Consider the following 24,648-nt stretch of genomic DNA (forward strand, 5'->3'; position numbering starts at 1 on the left):
CGTAGACATCATCACTAATCAAAACAGAAGCTCCACCAGAACTGATAGAGGTGAACTGGAGCAATTTTGCTCTAGCCATTTTGATAATTGCATCAGCCGGGAATGCTAGACGGCTAGGACCAGAAAAACTAAAAGATGCTGTATTGCAGCCCAAATCATTCAGTTTTTCCCAACTTCGCTTAACTTTTTTTTTTTTTTAAAAAACTTCGTTTCACTTTACTTTCATGCGTCTACAAAAGTTGTAATGATTCTAGAGGAATTGATGGAAGTTCACTCTTTGCTTTGGCTAGATGATACATTGTTGCTTTCTTTCTCTGCAGTTTCTTGAAACTCAGTCGTAAATGTTCAAGAAATTTCAGAGCACAGCCCAGAATCGTGTCTTTTCATGATCTTGTTCTATCCATTCAACATTACTTCCTCTGAATCTACTCTTTCATCGCATAAATAGCCGCTCCAGAACTGCAAAAAAAGGATTTTTTTTTTTTTAATTCTTAATGCATAACTTACTCTTGTTCTAATGTGTCATTCGCATATAAAGGCCGCCCACTGCTTAGAAGAAACTAATTTGACATGGATTCAGTTTTAAAATAGTTACGATCAGAGACTCTTAGGCCCTGTTTTTTTTTCCAGGATTCCAGTGAGGAAAGGAAAGGAAATGGAAAGCAAATTCCTGGTTGGTTACGATAAGAGCTGCGGCTTGAAGTCTAACTCAAGTTCAAAATCTTCCTGCTTTTTAGGTGGCAGACCAGAATCAGCACAAACACAGTCACTGACTACCATAGAGACAACATCAGAATATTGAGAGGTCAACCAAGACAATCTTGCCCTGGCCATTTGGATAATACAAGCGGGTGACATTTCTTTAGAGCAGGAACAGGAACTGCTGGATGGTGCAATAGAGCTTTGCTTAATTAATCTTTACTCGACCGATTTGCTTCATTTTGCTCTCATACTCCTTCAGAACATAAAATGATGACAGAGGAATTGTAGCTTTATTTTTCGTCTCTGCTTGTTGTGAGGCCATGGTTTCCAAGTCTTCCTGTCGAAGTCGTTGCTCAATCCTCCCGTCCATTTCCTAATTGCTTTTAAACGAAATTGCACTTGTAAATGAAAATTTCTCAACCCCATGGACCTCGTTTAGAAATTAACAATGATTAGATTGGTAGATGTTAAAACTACAGAACAACATTAACTGTTGCATGTTGGTAAAGACTTGTCATAAACCTCTTGGTTGTGTGGAGCAGTACGGTAATGTGTGAATTGGAATCGGATGGTGATCAAGAGAGCATAAATTTTGAAGAAAGGCAGAAAGCTATAAGATGGTGTTAACTTTCTTCCTAATTTCTCCGGACACCTAATTTTAAGAATTGTAAGATATCCACTGAAGAAAAAGGCAAGCGTCAGGAAATAGAGCAAAGGCATAAAGTGTAAAAGAAGTAACATGATGCATCAATACTAGATATAATAAAAATGAAAGAGCTGGCTTTATGATCTCAATCTCAGCCGCTGTGGCATCCATTTCAAAGTGGACAATACAAAGGACCTCGAAAGGACAGAGGCTCAACTAGGTAAGTTAAAAGCAAACAGACTGTCATGCAATCAACTGTGTGCAGCTAGTGCAATACATAATATGCCTGGACATTCCTGGGATCTCACATTTTACAGAGGCTGCAGGATGCGGATCAATTATCCTTCTATAAACGTCGGATACATCACTTGCAGATTCCATTTCCAAAAGGAAAACATATAGATAGTCACCGATCAGCAATTCCAATCACTGAAGTGTCAGCAATTGCTCTGGAAAGAGAAGAAACAAAATCAGTAAAGATCATGAGGAAAAAAGCAAATGGTTAGAAGTACAAAAGAATTGCATAAGTTGATGAGAGAAGAATAATCATGACAGAGGTAATATACCTATATAAGAGAAACATCCGCTTGGGCTGGTCTGGTAGTGGAGTTGAATGACAGAACATCAGAACTCATACCATGTGTAATTTCCCTATAACCTGCGATGGGATACTGAGTTGCAATGCTCTCCTCTACACTCTTTCCTTCGTGTGAGAAGTTCACCGTATCGGCGGTCGGGGCCGGTGCTCCTGGAGTTTCTACCGGAGCACTTGACTGAGGAACAAAAACACCAGTTCTTTTTGAGGAAAGATCTAAACGTTCAATCATTCTTGCAACTCCAGCAATGCCTGCACTCATCTCGCGCTGAACTCCTCTACCCAATTCCTTGACCGTAGTATTGCGAGCCAACAACTTATCCTTAAAACCACGTGTGCTTTTTGTAATTGTTTCCTTATACCTGAACAGAATTGTTCCAGTCTCAGATTTAACATAGTTACTACAGCCACTCAAAAAATACCAAAAGTGAATCCTTTTACCTGGCTGAAGCAGCAGACACTTTAGCTTTAACAGACTCAGAGAAGGCAAGGAACTCAAATGAATTCAGTTTGCGAGGAGCATCAGGTGATGGTTGGTGAAAGAAAATCCTATACAAGCACAAAATTCATCAGTAAGACAATGATTGTTGTGTGAAAGAAACTACTTCTAGACAGTACGGAAACCATGAAAGAATCTCTGTGATGAAAGTTCCAAGATGATAACAATCAAGCACAAATAAACTTCTGTGAAATGCCGCTATGTATCATCTTTTTCATGTATATAATTACACAGTGATTAATCACACAGTGTCTGGAGTTGCAATGAGGTAGCAGTGAACTAGATAATTGCTTTTGAATGTCAAGAAGTTCTTTCCATGAATATAAGCTGTAGTGGAGCCAGGTTTTAAAAAAAAAACATATCTTTTTATGAACAAAGGAATTTTCCTTCAAGAGAACTCTAGAAAGGCCAGTTTGCAGTAAACTGTTACAAGTAACCACTTATAGGACAATAAGGACAATTAGCAACAACCTTGCTTCAACTAGAAATTTTAGCATGATGCATATCATTTGCTTCTCAAACCATTACAATTACATCATGGTTGACGTATAATGTTTACATTTGATACAATTAAAACTGTAATTTTGAAAATATTAGCAAGCTACGTTGCAAGAAAAATCATAAGAACAAAGGCCTTTTTGTCTAACAAGGTTTTCTGACGGCTATTAGCTATTCTCTTGTAACAGCTCTCTTGTAGTGTGTAATCCAGTTACTCCCATGGTTTGTTTATATTTCAAGTCGGACAGATTATTTCTCAATGTAACATTGATGAGCATAATGTAAAGAACAGTAAGCATAGAGGACCGGTACCTCCTTTAAGCCATTCAATTAAATTTAATTTTAGAAACATGCAAGAGTAACAGTTCCAGCTGTACCTATGGCCAACATGACCATCTCCAGTTTCAGGAGTCATGGATGTCACATCCACAACAGAAGGAACTGCTGATGATGCTTCTACCTCAATGGTGCTAGCTGGTGCACCTGTAGTAACTAAACCACCCTCCAACCCATAAGTCAAGTTAATCCCAATTTCCGAAGGGACAGTAGGGAATACTTCGGAAGAATCTAGTCGTGATGCTGTTTGCCTTCTGCTTCTGTTAACATGACGGGCTCTGCTTGTAGCAGCAGCAAAATGCTGCAGAAATTGCTCCTCCTCATCAGGATCAATTACATAAGAAGAATCCTTGAAACAAAAAACAGAAAAATGTTCTCAGCACAAGGAATGAAGACATTGAAGAAACATACATGGAATTTAGAGTTGCTATACTACTTACGTGGTTCACTTCAGGACCCTCATAAACAACACGGATACTACTTCTTGCTCTCTTGCTTCTCTCAACTTTTGCAGCACATAAAAGCTCTTGGCTGGAGAAGGGAATTAAACAGTGGTAGTATAAGAAATCAGAAAAATTCAATGCAGTAAAAACAAGAGAAGAAAAGATAGTGAAACAAATTAACCAATAAAATCTTTACATATTAGGCTTGCATCATACCTGGTGGGATCCTTTAATTCAAGAAGTTGGCAACATATAGGGCATTCTGTGCTTCTCTGTGACCTGAAACGGGCATATACCGGTCAATTAACAAAAATCTGATAGCTGATATTCACACGGAGCCCTCAAAACATGGAAGACTTTTTTTTTTTTGGGAAAGAGGGGGGGGGGGTGTGGGGGAAGAATGCACTATGTTTGACAAACAACGAAGAAACCCACCATTCAAGAATACACTGCAAATGATACTCATGCTTACAATTGGTGACCTGAAAAGAAAACAAGTCAAGAAGTTAATAACAGTATCAATGATCGCAAAGAAAACAAATAATCCTTGTACAACTCCAGGTACAGATGCAGAGTAGCGCAGCAGAAACTACATTTGGATGCAAACGGAGAGGCAACTAAACAAAAACAATATTCTGAAAAGGGTAACCAAAAATATAAAGTTGTCAATGCAGTGAGGTATATTTGCTCTCAAGTTCTTTTATAATCCCAGAATACCAAGACAAAAATAACAAGCTGCATAGGATTAGTCTAAAACTAGAAAAGTAATCTCATTTAGCTTGGGAAATGTTTTGATCGAAACAACCAACAGAAAAGTAAAAAAATGGCCCTTAAAAGTACACTAGAGTCATCAAATCATAGAAAGATGGTTACCATAGAATTGCAGTTTCATCACTTAGAATAATCTACCAATCAAGAAAAAAATGATCAGCAGATTACTCTTAAGGTATAACTCCATCCAACATAGCATTGCAAACTGATTGAATATTGCTTTAATAAAAAACAAGGCCCCAACTTTACATGTGTTTGCCTGTTTTAGTAACATATAAGTCACGTGGCATTACATCAATAATTGCTGTAAAAACCAGAAAAATTTTTAAAGATCAGAAATCACCTACTATATAATCCATACAAGAAACAAAGAAAGAATTCAATTGAAACTAAAAAAGGAACAAAAAAGAGAGAGAGAGAGAGAGAGAGGAACACTTATTCTAGTTCAAAATCTTGTAAATAGTATAAAATTTTTTTCTGCAAAAATTCTCTAATTTTAAGTAATAAGACAATGAATTTTATCGACCCCAAAACGACCCGTAATTCATCAAGGAGAGACCTTTGGATATATAGAGAGAGAAGGAGCGAGAAGAGAGTACAGTAGGAGGATCGTGTGAGCTGAAAGGCTCCAGACAAATGCTACATCCGTCCTCGAAACAGTCGTCCGAAACGGCGACGTCGCCGGCGGCATTGTCTGGTGCCGGAAATGAGGATGATGGTGTGCTGATCGTCATGGTCTTCATGATCGTTGATGGATTGTCGGATGAGATGATCGTCTCAGTAGCCATTGTGGAAAAAATTAATCGTAAAAGTGACTAATTTAGCTCAGCTCAGCTCAGCTCACGCACTCAATGTGTGTAATTGTATGTGTGTGGAAAGAGGACGAGGCCGAAGAGACGGAGAATTTAAGAAGAAAAGGAATAGAAATACTACTAGTAAGTACTAATACTACAACAGTTATTTTGACAAAAAAAAAAAAAAAGGTGATACGAAATAATCAATCACTTTTTTAAAAAAAAAAAAGAATACGAAATAAGTTTTCTTAAACCAATTACAAAAAAAAAAAAAAAAAAAAAAAGGAAGGAGACGAGAGGAAATGCTGGAAGAGTGTAGAGAGGAAAGGGCCGAGTATTCCTGCGTAAAAAGGTCAAGAAAAAGCAGTGGACAAATGTTAAAAATGGAGCATTACAACCTTATAATAATCGACGAATAGTGCTTAGCACCTGAATTAATGAAAATCCAAGCAATGAATTCCGTTTTAGACGGTGGTTGTGTGGAATCAATCAACGCCCTTTTACCATTTCCACCTTCCCTTCTTTCCTTTCCCCCTTCCTTCTTATCGTTTGGAGACTACTAGTAGTAAAAAGGATGTTTAGATTGTAGTTTCCTGCAGAAAATTTTTTTACTTTTCTGCGATTGCGATTTCTAATTATTTTTTTATTTTATATATATCAAATTATTATGATATATCAAATGGAGAATAATGGGTACATTTTCAAAGTCCCGATGGATGGAGTCATACTGTCATAGCCATAGGTGATGCTTCATTTTTATGGATGAAAATGGGGTAACGAAGAAGGAAGCGCGTGATTCAAGGGAATTAGTCAAAATTGGAGCTCAAGTACCAAGAACATAAATGGCAGGGACAGTACTGTGTGCATTTATTTATTAATATTGGTCAAGAATTCCACACTAAAGGGTAAAACTTAAAAGTCATCCCGACCAAAAGGTACAGCTAGGCTAACCGGTTTCCTTGCCGTAGACCAAGTCGTCTTGCTCTTTTTCTTCATGGTACTTTAATTTTTTCCCCAATTTATTATGAGATTGAAAAAACATTAAACAGCAACACTCGAGAACTTGCCCGGGGTACTACCTACTTCAAAACTTGCCCGGGGTACTACCGACGGGTTGCTCGGGTGGTCGTGTAGCCCTCATTAGGATGGGACGGCCTGGGTTCGATCTCGAGCTCAACAATTCGGCATAATTTCCTGAGGATCGGTGGGGTTCGTTCTCCTCGAGGTTAGGGGATTAGTCGGGTGTAAGTCCGGACACTTCCAACTGAAAAAAAAAAGAAAAAGTACTACCTACTTCAAAAAGATAGTTTTAGTATTCAACACTTGTTGATCAACTAATCAATCAAAATCAGAAAGAATTGTTTATTAAAATCAGGTAATTTGTTAATGGTACTTCTCTTTCGCTCATATGAAATGCTCCTATGTTTATTGATGACATTCGAGTTAACACCTTTATTAATTTATTTGAAAAGATAAAATGTCCACATTCTTTATTAAATTTTGCTAAAGGAATTATATGTGAATACGCATGATCATAATTGTTGCACTTCTTGTATTTAGATACTTTTTTAAATCAATTGTATTTTTTTAAAAATTAATCCCTAACTCTTTCTCTACGTGTGCATAGTTAACTAACCAAACGGTTCTTTATTTCACTCGTTAACATATCTAGTCTATTGGGGAATGAGGAGGTTTTCAATTGGGCTTCAATTGCTGACGTGGCTTCCTTGCATTGGTTGATTGGTGATCGTCCGGCCCGTGGAAATTCCGAATTGATCGTCCGGCCCGTGTTAGAATTGGACGCCTGCTGATTGTTGCATTGGTTTTCTTTCTTTCTGACGTATTCTGCTGAGGATGGGACTAGCGCATGGCTCGATACATCACAATTCACAATTTAGGGTTCTCTTTCTCCCTTGTTCATCGCTGTTCTCCGCTATTCTCCTCTCTCTCTCTCTCTCTCTCTCTAAGACCATCTCTCTCTTTTCTTCTTCATTTTCCTCAACCACCCCAGAGCCCTTCTATCTCTCTTATTCTCCATGACCGGCAACATCAGGACCAAAACATATGGTTGGTATTTTTTTTCTTTCCCTCCCTGATTTTCTCTAGCCTTCTATTTTTCTTTTTAGGTTTAGTTGCCTGATCTAATCTAATTCGTATTTATTTGTGATATTGCAGGTGAAAATTTTGGAATCTCTTCCAGCATTCTTGTGAGACTCTGTAAGATTTTTTTTCCTTTTTTAAAATTGTGTTCTAAAACACGTGGTTAGTTTTGCTCTTTTTCCCCCTTTCTTTTGCCTGGTATTCTTCCTTCTCTTGCCATATTTGTATCTCAATTTTGCTCTTAGCCAAAAAGTATTAAAAAGGATTTAACAAATTTGAGAAATTTTTTTGGAACTTTTCCCGATCTAATGCCTTTATAAGAAATTTTTCCTGGTTTCTTTTTGTTCTTAATTTACGTTTTTTTTTTTATATTTCAAGTCAAAAGTTTATTCATCTCTGCCGCTTCGTTGCTCTCCAGAGTTCCTCTCCTCTCCCCTTCCATTTTTCTTTTCATTTCTTTGTTCCTTTGTTCCTTTTTGTTGTTTTTTATTTGGTCCTTTTTTCTCTGTTTTTCCTTCCCGTTTCCCCCTTCCCCCCTTTTCCCTTTCTTCTCTTTCCTTTTTTCAATTATATGATTCTAATTGATTTTTTTCCCTTGTTAGAATTGGTCTGGATATGAAGCTACTAAACGCATGAGACACAGAAATCATCTTAATTGGTAAGCTCCAATATTCCCCTAAAGTTTTACAGTTTCTTTTATTTAAAAAAGAAAGACATTTTTCCTGCTAAGATTTGTTAATCTTTCGATTAATAACCCAGAGATCTGAAATACTATTCTTCCATTGATTTAAGCATTGATTTCTCACTCTTTACTTTGATATGATGTGGGGAATTTTGCACCAGTGGTAGAATTTCTCTTGCACATTACTTTTCCTGGAGAAAGTTTTCGTGGTTGAAACTTGTAACAGATTAATGCGAAACAATTTTTCTATGACATACAATTTTTGGACACTGTGGTGACTGACACCTTTGAAAAAATCCACCACATAGGAAGCAATTTCTTAAAGTTAGTAGTTTGGTATTGATGTCAATGAGGCTCCATTGTTGGTAAAGAATACATTTATTTGGTTGAAGATGCTCCATTGAATTAGTTGTTATTTTTATTTTGTGACGGCCAAAAGGAGGAAATGGATGAATTGAATTAATATACTAATCTGTTGGTATGTTGTTCTCTTTGAATTGATATGAATAGGAAAATCAGTGATTTGGATGGGAATGACTCGACATATTAAACATACTCAATGTTTCCTCACTTAAACTATGATTTGCATTTCCTCTTCTAAATTTTTGAAAACTTCATACAGTATTTTATAATTGGGGCCATTTTGAACTTATTATGATTATTTTTCACTCCCATGTGAACTGGTTGATATTTTCTTAGTAAGTAAAAAAGGAAAAGAAGAAATAAAAAGGAACAAAAGTCAGCCTTGCAATTGCATTTAATTGGGTTATTGTGCAGTGAACAAGGGCTACAGCTTGTAACATCAAAACCTGGTTTTACGTTTTGCATTGCAGAAAAATTTGGAGAAGAAAAGGACAACTAATTATCATGAACGTTGTTCCCTTAAAAGTTTTCCATTAGCTTGTTCATTATTGGATACTTCAGTAGTCATATTTTGTACTTTGTCCTTTATTATTAGTTTCATCATTGTATTATTTTTTAAAATTATTTATATGGCATTTCAATGTTTTTTAAATCAGTAGAATTCTAGAATCACTGGAAGTTGGTTGAGGTCAAAAAGGAGTTAAGTGGTCATCAATATATCAAAATTCTCATGTTTTTGGTGTTTTAACTTCTTATTCTCAAATTCAATGGTGACATTGGCTTTAAAAATTTACATCTCTTTCTTCTTCTCGAATAATGTATTAAATTATGTGAATAATGTATTTTCTGGTTTGACAAGTGCAAATATAGAAGATCCTTTGTTCTGTCTTTTTGAGAACCATTGATCATTTTCCAAAATGGTAACTCTAATATAATTGGAAAATATTATTGTTTATAATTTTGTTGGTATAGTCATTAAGAAACAAACAGTAAATTAAGGTTTTTATGCCGTCGCTCTTATATCTTTTAACATTCTGTTCCCAGGTAAAACCATTTTTATGGTTTGCATTGTGTTGACATAAAGGGGTATCGAAGACTGCTACTTTTGCTTAACGTTGTTGAATTTTGCATACAAGTTCCGTGAAGGTAAGATGCTCTATCAACTCAGTGTGAAGTCTTGCCGCAAAAGAATTTTTTTTTTTATTTTGTAACTGGGTTGGTTTTCCCATATAGGAAAGGTGGTTTAGTATGTTAATAGAACTTTCAAGATTCAATTTGTGGTGAGAAATGGGATTGGCAATAGTTGGAATTTGACAAACTATTGTTCAGTATAGCATTGATTAGGACCTAGCATTTTGTTCGAATATTATGGATTGGGCTGAAATTTGACTATAGTTTCAGTATAGCATTCATTAGGACCTAGCATTTTATTCGAATATTAGTAATCAAAAGAAAATTTTCTAAAAAATGGTTGATTTTGGTATGCGGGGTTAAGTAATTTTTTTACCTTTCTTAAAGTTTGCGTTTTAGATTACGTCAGCTTGAAATGTTTAGAGTCAATTCATTGTAAGTTGACAACATAAAATGATTCACCTCATAATAGTAGGGTGGCCTTCAATATTAAATCTGCAACATTATACTTGTAAGTGGTATACCCTCGTATAATTCACGGGAGTTTCAGCTTTCTATTTGACTGGTTGTTTAAACAGTTAACGTCAACAACTTGTTTGGGGATTACATTTTTATGTTTTATTAGAAATCTGTTTTAATTTGAATTTTTGAATTTCAAGTCATCACATACCCTTGTTCTTATAAAATGATGAAAACCAGTTAGATGACTCCAGTGTACTTGTTTTACAATATTGTCACATTTCAAATTTCCAACTCGCTCCTAACATTCTTTTTATTGATCTTGTTTTAAATAATCACTTGTGATATAGTACTTCTGACAGAATTAACGGCTGAATTTCTAGGATGAAGAGTGCGAAAGTTGATTAACAATTGAGATGACTGCTTTTTCGCTTTTCTCCTATACTGTCATGATCAAGACGCAAGATCAGATCTTTCCAACCACGAACAGTGTGCATTTGACAGTCTGAATTTCTTTTTTTTTTGAAAAAAATCTTGCCCCGGTGATGATTAGTAATCATCCAAAATTATACATGTATAAATATATTTATGGGAACATCAACAATTGTCTAGAGATCAATTGGCCTCTTTACTTATTCAATAATTCCTTTCTCATATATTTTTTTCTATGATAGCTTTATTGCTTTCAACTGAATTGTGTTTTTCTCCAATTAGGAAGTGTTTCGCTTCAACAATTTATCACGGTATTAGATGACAACATCCTTAATTTTGTACAATGCAAAGCTATGGTTCCAACATACCAAAGCTGAATTTATGGTTGATTTTGATACATACAAGGTTGTGGCTATAAAGCACGTGCTCCATCTCATACCAATTGTGATTCACTACTGCTTGCATATATGTTTTCAATATTTGGAGATGGTTCGATCACCGTAGGTATAATTGCAATACGACCGATATAATCCCATAGATGCGCAATGATTTGAAAATGCATCAAAACAATTTTTAAAATTATTCTGGAAAATCTCATAATCCAAATGAGGCTTCAGTAATTGCCGGTATTAAGGACAATATAATGTATTGTGTTCTGTTACATACAAATGTTTATCTAATATTCAACTTCATTTATAAATTATTAATAGATTTTGGCACCTACCAACCTTCTGTTTACATTTATCATTTGCATTGCATCTTCTCGAACAACTATAGGTCTCTCTAGGCATCCACAAGTTACACAATCTTTAAGAGTCATGGTCCTATGAGTTCTACATCTCAAGATATAGCTATGTTATTGGGAGAGCTCGCTATATTAAGGATTCAACTCTTATTGAACATATTACACTACTAATCATCATCACTTTCACACCTACTAATCATCACTGCTTTTCCACATTGCACTATTAAACACATTACATTACACATTTTCCAATCTTCTTATTATTTTTCCTCAAATTTTAATTACCCATATACTTATTTAAAACACAATCCTGAATTCATCTTTATTATTTTAATTCATTGGCATTACAATATTTCAAAAATACATTAGGCATTAGTGGGCATAATTCCATTCATCCATCGCGCATCGCGCGATGATCTCCTCCTAGTTATATAAAAAAGGTCTAGACAACATCCAAAACATGACCAAAGCATCCAATTCAACTCGAATCTCATATTTTTTTTTTATGAAAAAAATAACCAAAGCACGAGAACACAAAAAGAGACTTCAACCTCATGTTTCCTCCTCAAAACTCAACAAAAATCAAAGAAAAACATATGGTTAGATTCCTCAAATGATAAGTAGCAAAGCATACTAAAATTTCTGGGCTCAAAACAATCACATTAAAATTTGCCGTTATCGACGCATGAAAGCTTCAAAGGAAATGGGTCTCTTATTTTATTTCAAGAACTTGACACTTCTTGATTCTAACATGCTCTCTAACCCAAAATGGAACGTAAACTACCATAGAATTTTATCAATAACATACATTTAAGCAAACATAAATCCAAATCCAAAAATTGAGACAAACCAAGATAAGAATGAAATGACATTCTAATCTTTGGGAATGAAAGAGCGTTTAATATGATTACCCGTGATGTTTGATGAGGACTTAGACAAGAGATTCTTAGAGGCAAAATAATGCAAGGAATCAACGGACCCAAGAAGGTTGCCGAAAACGATGACTGAGGGTTAGTTTTTGGTCATCTTTGAGCCTAATTTTGAGGCCCTTATGGTATTCTTTTCAAGAAGTCACCCACAGAGAAAATGCTCTACCAGAGTCCTAGAAAGTGCAGAAAAACAAACTCTCAAAAAGAACAAAAAATGAAAGAGAAAATTGTCCTCAATGAGGTTGTCTGGTCAGATGTTTTCCTATGGTTTTTTTCTAGAAATTGTTTTTTCTTTTGCTCTCATTTTTTTGGTCCTTTCGCTCCCTTTATTTTGTTTCTGCCGCTACCTCCTTTGATAACTCTCTCTAAAAACCCTAAATCCCTTTTTAGTGGCTATTTACATGAAAGAAACCCTTAGAGACAATAGTTAGAATCAATTCTTAGGAAGGAAGATACAAGATGTGTTTCTTTTGGGTCCTTTAATTGAACACCTTGATAAGGTTTCTTTTGGATAATTTCTTGCTCAACAATTCTTCATCTTGTACATGTCGCGCTCAATTCCAACTTTCCTTTGAAACTTGCCAATTTCATGAGCTTTTGGACTTTATCAAATGCATCATGATCTCGTCTCACGTTTGAGTTCAATCTCATTCTTCAAATCCTACAGAAACAACAAAATTATGAGATTAAAAGGGACAGAATTTCAATTAAAACCCTAGATAGTGCTTAGAACCAATTATAATAAAAATGGACCCTTTACTTCTTGTACCATTACAGAAGTCACTAAAAATATCATCTAATTATCTCACAAAATAGTCACATGTCAACTCCCCACACTTAAATCATTAATTATTTTCAAGCAATAATAACATGTAATCACCAACAATGATTCAAGGGTTGAGACACTACATGTACTTTTTCAAATTCAATTCCTTATAACTAGACAAACAATCAGTATACAATCATTTAGTTCACATCAAATCACTACAAGAAAATTGCGTTTCTGTGACAGGCGAAAGTCGTCACTAAAAATTCAGAAGTCGTCACAAAAAAAGTCAGTGACGACTTTTACTGCTGTCACAGAGCTGTCACTAGTTCTATGTCACAAAAGGGGGTCCATGTGACGACTGTTGAAAGTCGTCACAAACGATTTCGCTTTTGTGATGACTCTTGTCGTCACTCATTGTTGTACATTGTGTGACGACTTTTATTGTCACTAAGCTGGCTAAATTCTTGTCATAGTCAACCCTTGGAGTTGTCACATTATGCTTCCGTTCAGTGACGACTTTTGTTGTCATTGTTTTCCATCCATAAAAAGTGACGACTTTCTGGTGTCACTAGTGAAACTTGTTGGCAGTGACAACTTTTTTATTGTCATTTATTTTTTTGTAAAAAGCAATAATCTAATGTTAATTACGCAACATAGCTGCCAACAATCACAAAACGTTCATTGAGTAGCAAGGAGAAAAAAAAAGCCAACATACGAAAAGAAAGCCAACATTCATTTCCAATAGAAGATCAACCCAAATACATATATATATAAATGTTGCCTCAAATGAGTCATAAACCATGCACCATCCAAAATAAGCCATTCAGTTACAATACTAGTGATTTCCCATCCACAATAGAGAGTAGTAAAGTTCTATACAAAAATATGAGCACGATTCCCATCTAGAACAAAACATGAGCACGATAGGCCTTGTAGTCTTCAAATCAAAAACCATCTTCACAGCAATGACTGGCTTCTTCTTCTTGGGAATCGTGTTAGAACCTACACGTTACCAAAATTGAAGCAATGAGCACTGGTGTTAAAACTGGAACTACACTTCTAGATAGGCACCATATTATAAAAACTAATGTCACTCTAATTTGAAATTATAGCAATCTAAGTAAATTGCTTAACACAAAAATAAAGTGAAATTATAGCAAATAAGACATTGAATGTATATTCTGTGAAATATAGAATAACAATACAAACACAATAAATATCTGCATGTTCACAAATATATATGCAATAACAATAACAATAACAACAATAAAATCCTAAAATCATTGAGAGCCTAGATGATCGTGAACCACACAGTATATCAAGAAAAAAAACACACACACACACGCACAATCACAGGTGCCTCTTTTTCCTTAGCACAAAAAAAAATTCTGATACAGAAAAATTTAGATGAGTTCGACAAAGAAAAAAGTGGAATACATCCCAACATTCAAACACCTTTGCTTTAAAAACACCAAAGTTTTGGTTGCAACATCCAGCACCTCAATGGCTGTAATTAAACATGAACAAGATTTCAAGCACCTAAATCAGCCTCAAGCAACTCAATTGCATTAAACAGGAATCAGATTTGGTGGAACCAGATTTCAAGTGCCATCAAGCAACTAAATTGACATCAAGCAACCCAATTGTATTAAAAATGAATCTCTATTTTGTAGAACCAGAATTCAAGTGCCTCAATTGTAATAACTATGAAGAGCAAACAATTTATTTATACCTGACACAGAAGTTGCTTATTTGTGCAAGTCTTTCAGCTGGTTAGCTAACTCATCATACAGGCTTCTTGTTTCTGTTTGTTGCTGTTGCAAGGTCTTAATCAACTCTTGCTGAGCAGTGAATTGTTGAGTTACTTCTGCAGCTCATTTTTCTGCTTCATCTGCTCTTTTTCGGCTGTCCTCAATCTCATGCCTCCAGCGTTCTACCTCAGCAGCTTGCTTCTTGGTTGCACTACGACCGCGGATGTGTCCAGGTATGTAACCAAGTTCTTGCTCGCATATTTCCTTGCTAGTCATTGAAGTTGTAGCCTGCAATTCCCTCATTTTGTCCTAGGCAAGTAAAAAATATGATCATTATGTAGCTGGAATGGATGTCAATAATTTAAAAATCCATTATCCAAGTGAAACAGCTCACCAAGATCTCTTTTGCTTTGTTATTTACCAGCCCCCCTGACTTCTTTGACTTTCGACTTAACTCAAACATGTCTATCTCTGAAAGCTCGACATCTTCTTTCCTTTTCTGTCCAAATTTTCAATTTTTTCATTTTCAGTCATATGACAAAAAGGATGTACATGTACAAGTGTTGGCTGGGTTTCAGATTACCTTTTCCTCAACAACTCTTGCAAGCGATTTTGTGCCAACAGTAGTGTGGCAGTCATTTTTGGCACGATTTTGCTTGTTACGTTCACTAATTTTCTGCCACAAATTAGTGAAAATTTTAACTGACAAAGATTAGCAAATTTGTGAAGTGAAATCTGAAATTTAATAAAAGGATAGGTTATTTTGACAAGCTAACCTTAAATTCATCATTTTCAAAGTAGCTGACCAGCCACTTCCAATCTTCTTCACTCACACCTTCAGGAACTTGCCTCAATGCTTCTTGCCTTGATTCAAAACTCTGGAAATACTTGTGAAGCCGATATCGATGGTTTCGATATTGTGTGTTTAACTGCCTATTAATAGCAGTTTTTGAGGTGATGTGCTCTGGAAATCGAAAGTCATCCTACAATAACAGTGCAATCTACTTAAAACCAAGCAAATCTATGTGAAAATGACATATTAAATCTAAGGAAGATTTGAGTGCAAAAGTAGTGCAAATCTAAAGCAGTAAAATGTCTCATACTTTCTGGATGAAATTAGAGTATTAACAGGTCAACAAATACCGTAACCGTGCTGTATATGCCTTCTCGGTCACCGGGATTGAGATGGGACCACTTTGGAACATTAAGCCTAGTAACCTTCCTAACAACACAACCCCCTTCTGTGATGAAGTATTGAGAATCCTTCCCAACAATCTGCCGAATACAATCATCAATTTCAATGGTGAGCATCTCATTAGCCTCCCTTTTTTTTGATAATGATAGATTTCGTGTATGTCCTCTTCTTCTTGCTGACAGCAGCATAGCTATTAACAAATATCAGTCCATACATTACTTTGACCACATTAACAAAGTCAGTCATGAAATAGAAACTTGGTTTTTAATTTCAGCCGTGAAAATGAAGTCTAACTTACCATTTTCTTGCTCATTAGAAACTGGAATAGTCTCATTTTCTCCGGATACACGAGACTCAGATGTCTGAGGGTGTATCATCCTACTCTCACTAGCAATTTCTCTAGGTGAAGAAGTTGGAGTGACAGATATTGCATTCTCTGAGGATACACTCTTGGATGCACTTCTTGGTTGATTGCTTCCAACTGAATTAGGTATTGCAGGCTGTTGTGCACCTTGAGCTTTTCTCTGCAGCATTTGGCCTCGCTTTCCTGGTCCAGCCATCTAAAAGTAACAAGAAGTTAGTGTTACAACATAGTATAATTTAGGAATAAAAACTAGTTAGCCGAAGTTAAAGAGATTAAACTTAGTGTCATGTAGTCCTCATCAATTTCACCTATTCCGAATCGATGTCATTATCACTAAGAATCTCCTCTTTGTCTTCCTCATTGTTAGACTCATGTTCATTCACTTCATCATCATCATTAATGAAGTCTTCAAAGGTGCCATTTGAGCTATTTTTTGACTTCTCAGCATGTACAATGGATGAAGGTACAGCCTTTGGTATCTCATTGTCTTCTCTTGAAAGTAATGGTGGATTGTCGAGGTCTATTATAATAGTGAAATCCCCAGTTGCTTCTTCTTGATATATTTCCTCAACAATTGGTTCTTTTTCTAAATCTTCAGGAACATCATACAAGTGCCTTGGACTGAACCTCTCGACGACAAACCAGTTTTTGCCTAGTTTCAAGTCTTCAAGATAAAAGACTTGTTGGACATGTTGAGGGAGGACATATGGTTGGTCTTCATACCATTTTCTAGACGAATTGACACTTGTGATACCCCATTCTTTGTCCACTTGCATCCCAGCACTATCATCGGTCTTCCACCAGTCACACTTGAATACTATAACCTTTTTTTTCCCGAGCCAGTATCTTACTTCAATAATTTGTTGTATCACACCATAAAAATCGATCATTTTGTTACCATGCTCACCTCTAACTACAATACCACTGTTTTGAGTCTTTCTTTGCCTTTCCCGATTTTCCGTGTGAAACCTATACCCATTAACCATGCAACCCGTATACATGCAAACTCGATTGTCTAGCCCAAATGCTAATGCTCTAAGCTCACCATTGGAAGCCTCGCTGCCATACATAACCTAGTAAGGACAATTTCACCTAAATCAGTAATTTATTGTATTAGAGATAAAAAAAAGTAGGCTGTCCAAATGACACTACAAACATACACGTTGTTTAACCCATTTTGCAAATTCTCTATCGTGCCTTTGGTCCACATTTTCAGCACTCTCTGCCTCCAACTCCATTTTATGCGCACTATAGACAAAAACAATCACCTTGTATAAATTTGCCTTTGAACATATCAAAATATAGAACAAAGGTACAAGCTTTAATTAACATTAAAAGCTTACTTTATATAGTCCTCAAGCTCATCACAATTGTTCAATATAAATGTATGAATTTTTTCCAGCTCTGAGTCAAGGAAATTGCCCCTATTGGGACCTCCAAATGGACGACCAGGGCATGAAAAAATGGACAATTCACCAGCATTATATCCCCTATCATTGTTTCGTTCAGGCTTGTTGAATATCGTATCGATATTGTCTAGGTACATAGAGCAGAATGTCAAGCATTCTTTATCTATGTACCGCTCAACAATGCATCCCTCTGGCCGGGCCTTATTCCCAACATAACTTTTCAGCACTGCCATATGTCTTTCTCAAAGAAAAATAAAAGAAATTAGAAGATTGCAGTGGTCTTTAATAAAAAAAAAACTTACAAGGCTATATGTTCAACTCTCTACCTCTCAAATGGGAACATCCAACGATATTGAGCTGGACCGCCAAGGATAGCTTCAGTAGGCAAGTGAACCATCAAGTGCATCATTATATCGAAGAAAGCTGGAGGGAACAACCTCTCTAATTTACATAAGATGACTGCAATTTTTTGGCCTAACTCCTCCAGAACCTCTCTATGTAATGTTCTAGCACATAATTTTTTTGAAGAATTCACTTAACTCGAATAGCACTTGCCGAACTTCTTTTGTTAAACTTCCACGGATTGCAAGTGGGAGTAGCCTTTGTATAAAAATGTGGAAGTCATGACTTTTCATTCCAGAAATTTGAAACTGGCCATTCTTTATACATCGGCAAATGTTTGAGGCAAACCCATCTGGATATTTGACAGAATTCAAGAACTCACATACTTTTTTTTTTCTCCTCCTTGGTTAGGCTGTAACAGGCATGTGGCATGATATAAGAGTCGCCATTTGGAATCAAATGTAGCTCTTTTTTCAAACCCAAATCCTTCAAATCTTGACGACACAACCAGTGGTCTTTGGTTTTGTTTTCAATATCCATAATTGTGGCAATGACAGCCTCTGAGACATTTTTTGATACATGCATTAAATCCAAATTATGCCTAAGAAGGAGGTCTGCCCAATATGGTAAATCAAAGAAACAATTTTTCTTTGTCCAATTCAAACCACTCTCAGAACGCTTGCGTTTCTTTGCATTGGATTGCGCCTTGGTCTTCCCAAAATTTACCTCCATATTTTGTACCTGATCCAAAATTTCATTTCCAGATAAAGGTGCAACAGGATTCCTAAAGTCCACATTGCCATCGAAAGGTTTTTTTTCTCGCCGCCAAGAATGGTCAATGGGTAAGAAGCGGCGATGACCTGTGTAACACAACTTTTTTCGGTGTGGTAAATGTACGCAAGTTGTCTCAACCATACAAATAGGACATGCTTGATACCCTTTCGTACTCCATCCGGACAGCATTGCATAAGCTGGAAAATCATTTATAGTCCATAGTAAAGCTGCCCGGAGGTCAAATTTCTTGCCACTATATGCATCATATGTTTCAACACCAAGCCACATTTCATTCAATTCATCTATTAGAGGCTCCATGTAAACATCAATCTCATTTCCCGGGGATTTAGGCCCAGGAATTAGCATTGATAGGAAAAAGAAAGGATCTCTCATACATTTCCAAGGGGGCAGATTGTATGGCACTAGATAAATAGGCCAGATGCTATAAGCACTACTCATGGTCCCAAAAGGATTGAAACCATCAGTTGCAAGACCTAACCTCACATTTCTAGGATCAACGGCGAAGTCCGGATGCAACCTATCAAAGTGTTTCCATGCTTCACTGTCTGCTGGATGCCGCATGATGTTATCATCATGCACACACTTTTCTTTATGCCATTTCATATATGAAGCTATTTCTTTGTGGGTATATAATCGTTGCAGCCTAGGCTTCAAAGGAAAATAACGCAAAACTTTGCATGGAACTCTTGAACCTGCCATCTTGTAGCGAGGTTCTTTACAATTTAGATTTGGACAAGTGTCTAAATTTTCATTTTCCTTGCGGAAGAGAACACAATCATTGACACAAGTATGGATTTTTTCAGATTTAAAACCTAAGTCTCGAATGAGCTTCTTAGCATCAGCAAAAGACTTGGGAACTGTGGCTTCAGGAGGTAGTGCATGCCTAAAAATTTCCAGCAATGCATTGAAGGACTTTATAGTCCACCCGCTCATTGTTTTCAAATGGAGCAAAGTGACTACAAAGGATAGCTTTGAGTAAAAATGATTCCCTGGACACAGCTCCTTTTTTGCATCTTCTAACAATTTAAGAAAGTTATCTGTGTCACTATGATTCGCATTTAGACTATCATCCGTTGATTCTTCCCTACCAGCCCAATTGTCCCCCCATTATGCTGTCCCAATGTCGTGCAACATGTCATTTAAATCTTCAGTATCACTATCCTCCTCTCCATCCCCATGTTCAGTACTATCCCTACAATTTTGGTGTCGAAATTGTTCCCCATGGTGTATCCATCTTGTGTAGCTTTTACGAATGCCTTGAGTCAATAAATGATCCTCCACAACTGTTTTAGTTTGGTTACAAAAATTATTGCATTGTGTACATGGGCATGGGATTTTCTGATTTTCAACTTTTTGAGAATATGCAAACTTGAGGAAACTTTTTACTCCGAGTTCATAAGCCTTGTCCTTCCTATTGCTAATCTTCATCCAAGTTTTATCCATGTCCTAGATATAGACACATCAGCCTTTAGTACAAAATACTTTTCTAATATCAAACTAAAGAGAATAATTTGTTAACTAGCCTTTTCAAAAATTAAGGCTACAAGTCATATGAAAAGCAGCCATAAAAGTAATATGAAAATTCATATGAAAAGCCATGAAATCAGTATCATATATCAAGAAAAGTAATATGTAAAATGCAACATTTCAGAAGCCCAAATTGCCTCGGATAATGGCAAGGAAATGAAGCCTTTCGGGGGTAGGACAGAAGCCATTGGATAATGAGCTAACAAAAACAGGGGAAAATTAAAATGTAGGTTCGAAAATGGCAAGGAAATGAAGAACAAAGAACAAACTTCAGTTGAACTTACCTGAGAAATGTATAGCTTTCCCCAATTGCCTCGGATTTGCTGGTGCTAAAGAGCTCGACGCGGTTGCGGGTCAATAGAGGGGAGAAAGGGCTATCGTCAGTGGTGAAGGAAATGCTGAAGAATAAATTATGGTGCTGGATAGCTCGGACTTCAGTGGCTGATGGTGGTGGATAGCGGCGGACTTCAGCGGTTAACGGTGGTGAGCGGCATTTCGACGCGGTTGCGGGTCAATGGAGGGGAGAAAGGGTCATCGTCAGTGGTGAAGGAAAGGCTGAAGAATAAAGCTCAAGTTGCTGGGTAGCGGCAAACTTCAGCTGCTGATGGTGGTGGATAGCGGCGGACTTCAGCGGCTAACGGTGGCGAGCGGCATTTCGAATCTACGGGAAGGAAGGGTTAGTTCACCATAGGAAGGAAAGACTGAGAATGAAATTTGTCTAAGTGTTGGAAGAGAGAAGCGGCGAGACTTTTGTTTGTGTGTGAACAACCAAAAACGACGTCGTTTTGTAGAGATTTCAGCCACCCGCCTCGCGCCTCTTTCAGATTTCAGACTGGCGCTCTTTTTTTTTTGGCATCTAAGCACATCTTTGAGATTCCAGGATTCACACCTTTAGCTTCATACATTTTTTTTCTTTTTTTTTTCCCTGGTCAAATTTTTTTTTCAGGTTTCTTTTTTCATACTTAATCTCTTTTTTTTTTCCTTAATCTCATCTATAAATATCAAATAAATTATTTGATATTGGTTTCTTTTTTGTGCATGTATATATATATATATGTGTGCTTGTTTGTGTCTATATACATCTTTTTGGGTTTGGACAACTCAATATACAAATTATTTAAGAAATTACCTTACAATAAAACTTACACAATAAAACATGTTTCAAAAATTTAACATGCATAGAATCGCTTATATACAGTATAGCACTTCTTACTCATGCTTATACTACTCTTTGTCTATTACTTAGTTTTTATAATAAATTAAAAGAAACATGTAATCAAATATTCTGTTAAATGTGTGGACACTCTCAATCTTATTGCACAACAGATATTTTACTGAATAATTTTAATTTCGTATATACCCATTCCATATGAAAATAATTATTACTTATGATGTATTACACGTTATACTAATCTTTCACAGTGCTAACATTAGACTACAAATTATATTCAATTACACTTTTTCAAATTATTTCAGTTATTGATTTTTGGGGGTTGTTATAAGGAATAATAAACAATTCGTGAAAAATTTTTATGCTCAGACATGTCTATTATGTCAACTTAGCAAAAATTACAAATATCTAAAAATAGTTTGTTATTATATCATTTGCATTTTGCTAATACGTAATGAATAGGGGCTAAATTATAAAATTAGGGTGTCATATCTTCGGTGCTTTTGCTCATATAAAAGAATTGGGGGCTAAATAATAAAATTAGGGTGCCATAGTAGAATTAGTGAAATTTGATGAAAATACTATAGAATTGCTTATATACAGTATAGCACTTCTTACTCATGCTTATCCTACTCTTTGTCTATTACTTAGTTTTTATAATAAATTAAAAGAAACATGTAATCAAATATTCTGTTAAATGTGTTACAACTCTCAATCTTATTGCACGACAGATATTTTACTGAATAATTTTAATTTCGTATATACCCATTCCATATGAAAATAATTATTACTTATGATGTATTACACGTTATACTAATCTTTCACAGTGCTAACATTAGACTACAAATTATATTCAATTACACTTTTTCAAATTATTTCAGTTATTGATTTTTGGGGGTTGTTATAAGTAATAATAAACAATTCATGAAAAAAAATTTATGCTCAGACATGTCTATTATGTCAACTTAGCAAAAATTACAAATATCTAAAAATAGTTTGTTATTATATCATTTGCATTTTGTTAATACACAATGAATAGGGGCTAAATTATAAAATTAGGGTGTCATATCTTCGGTGCTTTTGCTAATATAAAAGAATTGGGGGCTAAATAATAAAATTAGGGTGTCATAGTAGAATTAGTGAAAGTTGATGAAAATACTGTAGTATACAGTGACGCAAAAAGTTGTCACAAAATTGGAACCGGGTAGACTTTCAATGACAACAAGTTATGTTGTCACTGTAGAGAGAGCGTTTGTGACGACTTTACTTGAGTTGTCATAAAATCATTTCCCGCGGCATCAAATGAGATGCGCGCCAACTATTTCGTGACGAGTTGAGAATGACAACTTCCAATGTTGTCACTGATTATGCTTGTGCTGTACTCATCTGTGATGACACCTAATGTCGTCACTGAATTAGGTTATCTATGACAAGATTTTTGTTGTCACATAAATTTTTGTCACTGAAAAATATATTTCTTGTAGTGAATACTTATAATATCAAGTAATGAATATACAATTATACCCTAAAATCAACAAGTTCAACTTAATATTTCATCCTAACCTAATTTCATAAATAAGCAATTCATATAATCAATTCATAGCAATCCTTCTCCTATAGTCATCTTTTTCTCAAGTGCAAGGTCAAAGAGGGTATTATTCATATTTTACTACTATCTTATTCAAATTATGAAAGTGTCTTTTGACGTGAAGATCGACATTTTCGGATGAGAACCCTTAGTTACTCAACACTTTATTTATTTAAGTTGCTTTACATACTCTTAATTCACGTAACTCCTTATATGAAAGTCAACATTTTTAGATGAAAACTCTCACTTATTCGGCATAAGAATCATTAAAGTAGAGCAAAAACTATTATTTTACTTTTTTTATTTTTTTCAAAGAAATACATGACCTTCTTAAAGAAATAGAAATAATCGTAGGAAGAGTATTGCTTTCATTGACTATATCAATCATTTACTTATAAAATTAAGTAAAAAGTAGAAATCTCATTAAACATGTAAGATATAAGCATAATGTACTCCATACTTTATAAGATATACTTTCTAAAATGCAAAAATACTAATTACATAATAGTTATTTCCAAATCAAATGAGGAATAAATTTTTCAACGCACATATAAAGTTTCAACAAGTAAGAGAATCAAAATGCTTTAAGTTGGAACTTCTTTGCCCTTTAAAAACCACAAAGCAAAAGTTTTTGCGTCATATTGAAATTTTGGAAAAGATTTTAATAGAGTTTTCCCCTATAATTGAATAAAACTTCTTGCCAGCAAGCCTAATTTTCAACAAAATTTTCACAAGGCAATATTCCAATCACAATTCTAATATTTCTTAAACATTCCAATCCACAAAAAATCATCACAAAGCACAAAATTGCAAATTCATATATTCCCCCTCCCCTACATTTAAACATCATATTGTCCTCAATGTGAGAAAAGGAAAATAAAGAAAATGTAAGAGATAATACTCCCCTAATGAACTCATGGTATCCAATTCTAGTGCCTTGTTGTGTTGTTCCAACCTTATTTGAAAGATCAAATAAAGGAGAGTTCAATTAATGCATCACTTCCAAAGGCAAAACCAAAATAAAAAAATACAAAGAACAACTAAAAATTAAAATCTTGCAACCATCAAAAAGTATTCATGCAAATCAAGAGAGAATAGGAAAGGGTCAAGCATGAGGATCCAACAAACTACAACAAAAATGACCTTTAACGGCATTTAAATGTGTCATTATAGATAATCTAAACTGACACTTTACCTTTCCTCACACCTCGGACAAATGTCGCCCCTTCCAATGTGGGGATAGGCTCATAGCATTCAAATGTGTCAGGAAAATTATGCTGTTATAGCGTCTCATCTGCTAACCAAAATCCCTTTTTTTTAGAATCGAAAGTGTCATTAGATATTGCTTTAGAAGCTGAGCTATGCTGACACTTTTAATTGCCAGGAGTTTTTTTTCTTCTTCTTTTTTTTATATAGAAGCAACCTGCAGGTAGTGCTCCCTGCTGTACATTCCGTCAAGCAGAAACCCAAAGGACTTGTAAAATTATCCCAAAGAGCAGAATGCATATAGTAATTTAAAAGCAAATGTCAATGCTCAAATATAATTTGTTGAACTAAAAGTTGGTAACAAGTATTAACATAGCAAATCCCTAACAAGTACTAAAAGATTCTC

The 24,648-nt window shown here is 35.4% G+C and overlaps 2 protein-coding genes and 2 long non-coding RNA genes across 4 annotated transcripts in view; 1 reads left to right on the forward strand and 3 right to left on the reverse strand.

Annotated features, from left to right (window-relative positions):
- LOC113754787 overlaps nucleotides 1-1,072 on the reverse strand; it is a 20,999-nt gene extending 19,927 nt beyond the window's left edge. The window contains exon 1 of the mRNA XM_027299046.1: nucleotides 923-1,072. Coding sequence (XP_027154847.1) covers nucleotides 923-1,072 — 150 coding nt within the window. The remainder of the gene's footprint in view (nucleotides 1-922) is intronic.
- A 356-nt stretch (nucleotides 1,073-1,428) lies between these two features.
- On the reverse strand, nucleotides 1,429-5,405 carry LOC113754788 (E3 ubiquitin-protein ligase RHF1A-like). The gene is made up of 8 exons (XM_027299047.1): nucleotides 5,090-5,405; nucleotides 4,155-4,201; nucleotides 3,936-3,998; nucleotides 3,717-3,807; nucleotides 3,318-3,625; nucleotides 2,385-2,492; nucleotides 1,915-2,305; nucleotides 1,429-1,797 (listed from the first exon to the last, which is right to left on the reverse strand). Exons 1-7 carry the CDS (start codon nucleotides 5,276-5,278, stop codon nucleotides 1,915-1,917), a joined length of 1,197 nt encoding a protein of 398 aa, XP_027154848.1. The 5' UTR covers nucleotides 5,279-5,405; the 3' UTR covers nucleotides 1,429-1,797.
- Nucleotides 5,406-7,228: 1,823 nt separating this feature from the next.
- LOC113754789 lies at nucleotides 7,229-10,615 on the forward strand. Its single transcript, XR_003465386.1, has 5 exons — nucleotides 7,229-7,351; nucleotides 7,460-7,501; nucleotides 7,987-8,042; nucleotides 9,474-9,575; nucleotides 10,403-10,615. It is a non-coding gene; the product is annotated as an uncharacterized LOC113754789 (long non-coding RNA).
- Nucleotides 10,616-15,269: 4,654 nt separating this feature from the next.
- Nucleotides 15,270-15,855, reverse strand: LOC113754786. The gene is made up of 3 exons (XR_003465385.1): nucleotides 15,789-15,855; nucleotides 15,422-15,628; nucleotides 15,270-15,321 (listed from the first exon to the last, which is right to left on the reverse strand). It is a non-coding gene; the product is annotated as an uncharacterized LOC113754786 (long non-coding RNA).
- Nucleotides 15,856-24,648: the final 8,793 nt, after the last annotated feature.

The sequence above is a fragment of the Coffea eugenioides genome, unplaced genomic scaffold (genome assembly GCF_003713205.1).
Source record: "Coffea eugenioides isolate CCC68of unplaced genomic scaffold, Ceug_1.0 ScVebR1_104;HRSCAF=472, whole genome shotgun sequence".
NCBI classification, from domain to species: domain Eukaryota; kingdom Viridiplantae; phylum Streptophyta; class Magnoliopsida; order Gentianales; family Rubiaceae; genus Coffea; species Coffea eugenioides.

Coding starts and splice junctions, on each gene's coding strand:
- LOC113754788 (XM_027299047.1), bottom strand. CDS start 5,278: ATGGCTACTGAGACGATCATCTCATCCGACAATCCATCAACGATCATG. Junction 3,808..3,935: donor GAATTAAAGGATCCCACCAG/GTATGATGCAAG, acceptor TCCCTTCTCCAG/CCAAGAGCTTTTATGTGCTG. Junction 3,626..3,716: donor AGGGTCCTGAAGTGAACCAC/GTAAGTAGTATA, acceptor TTTTGTTTCAAG/GATTCTTCTTATGTAATTGA.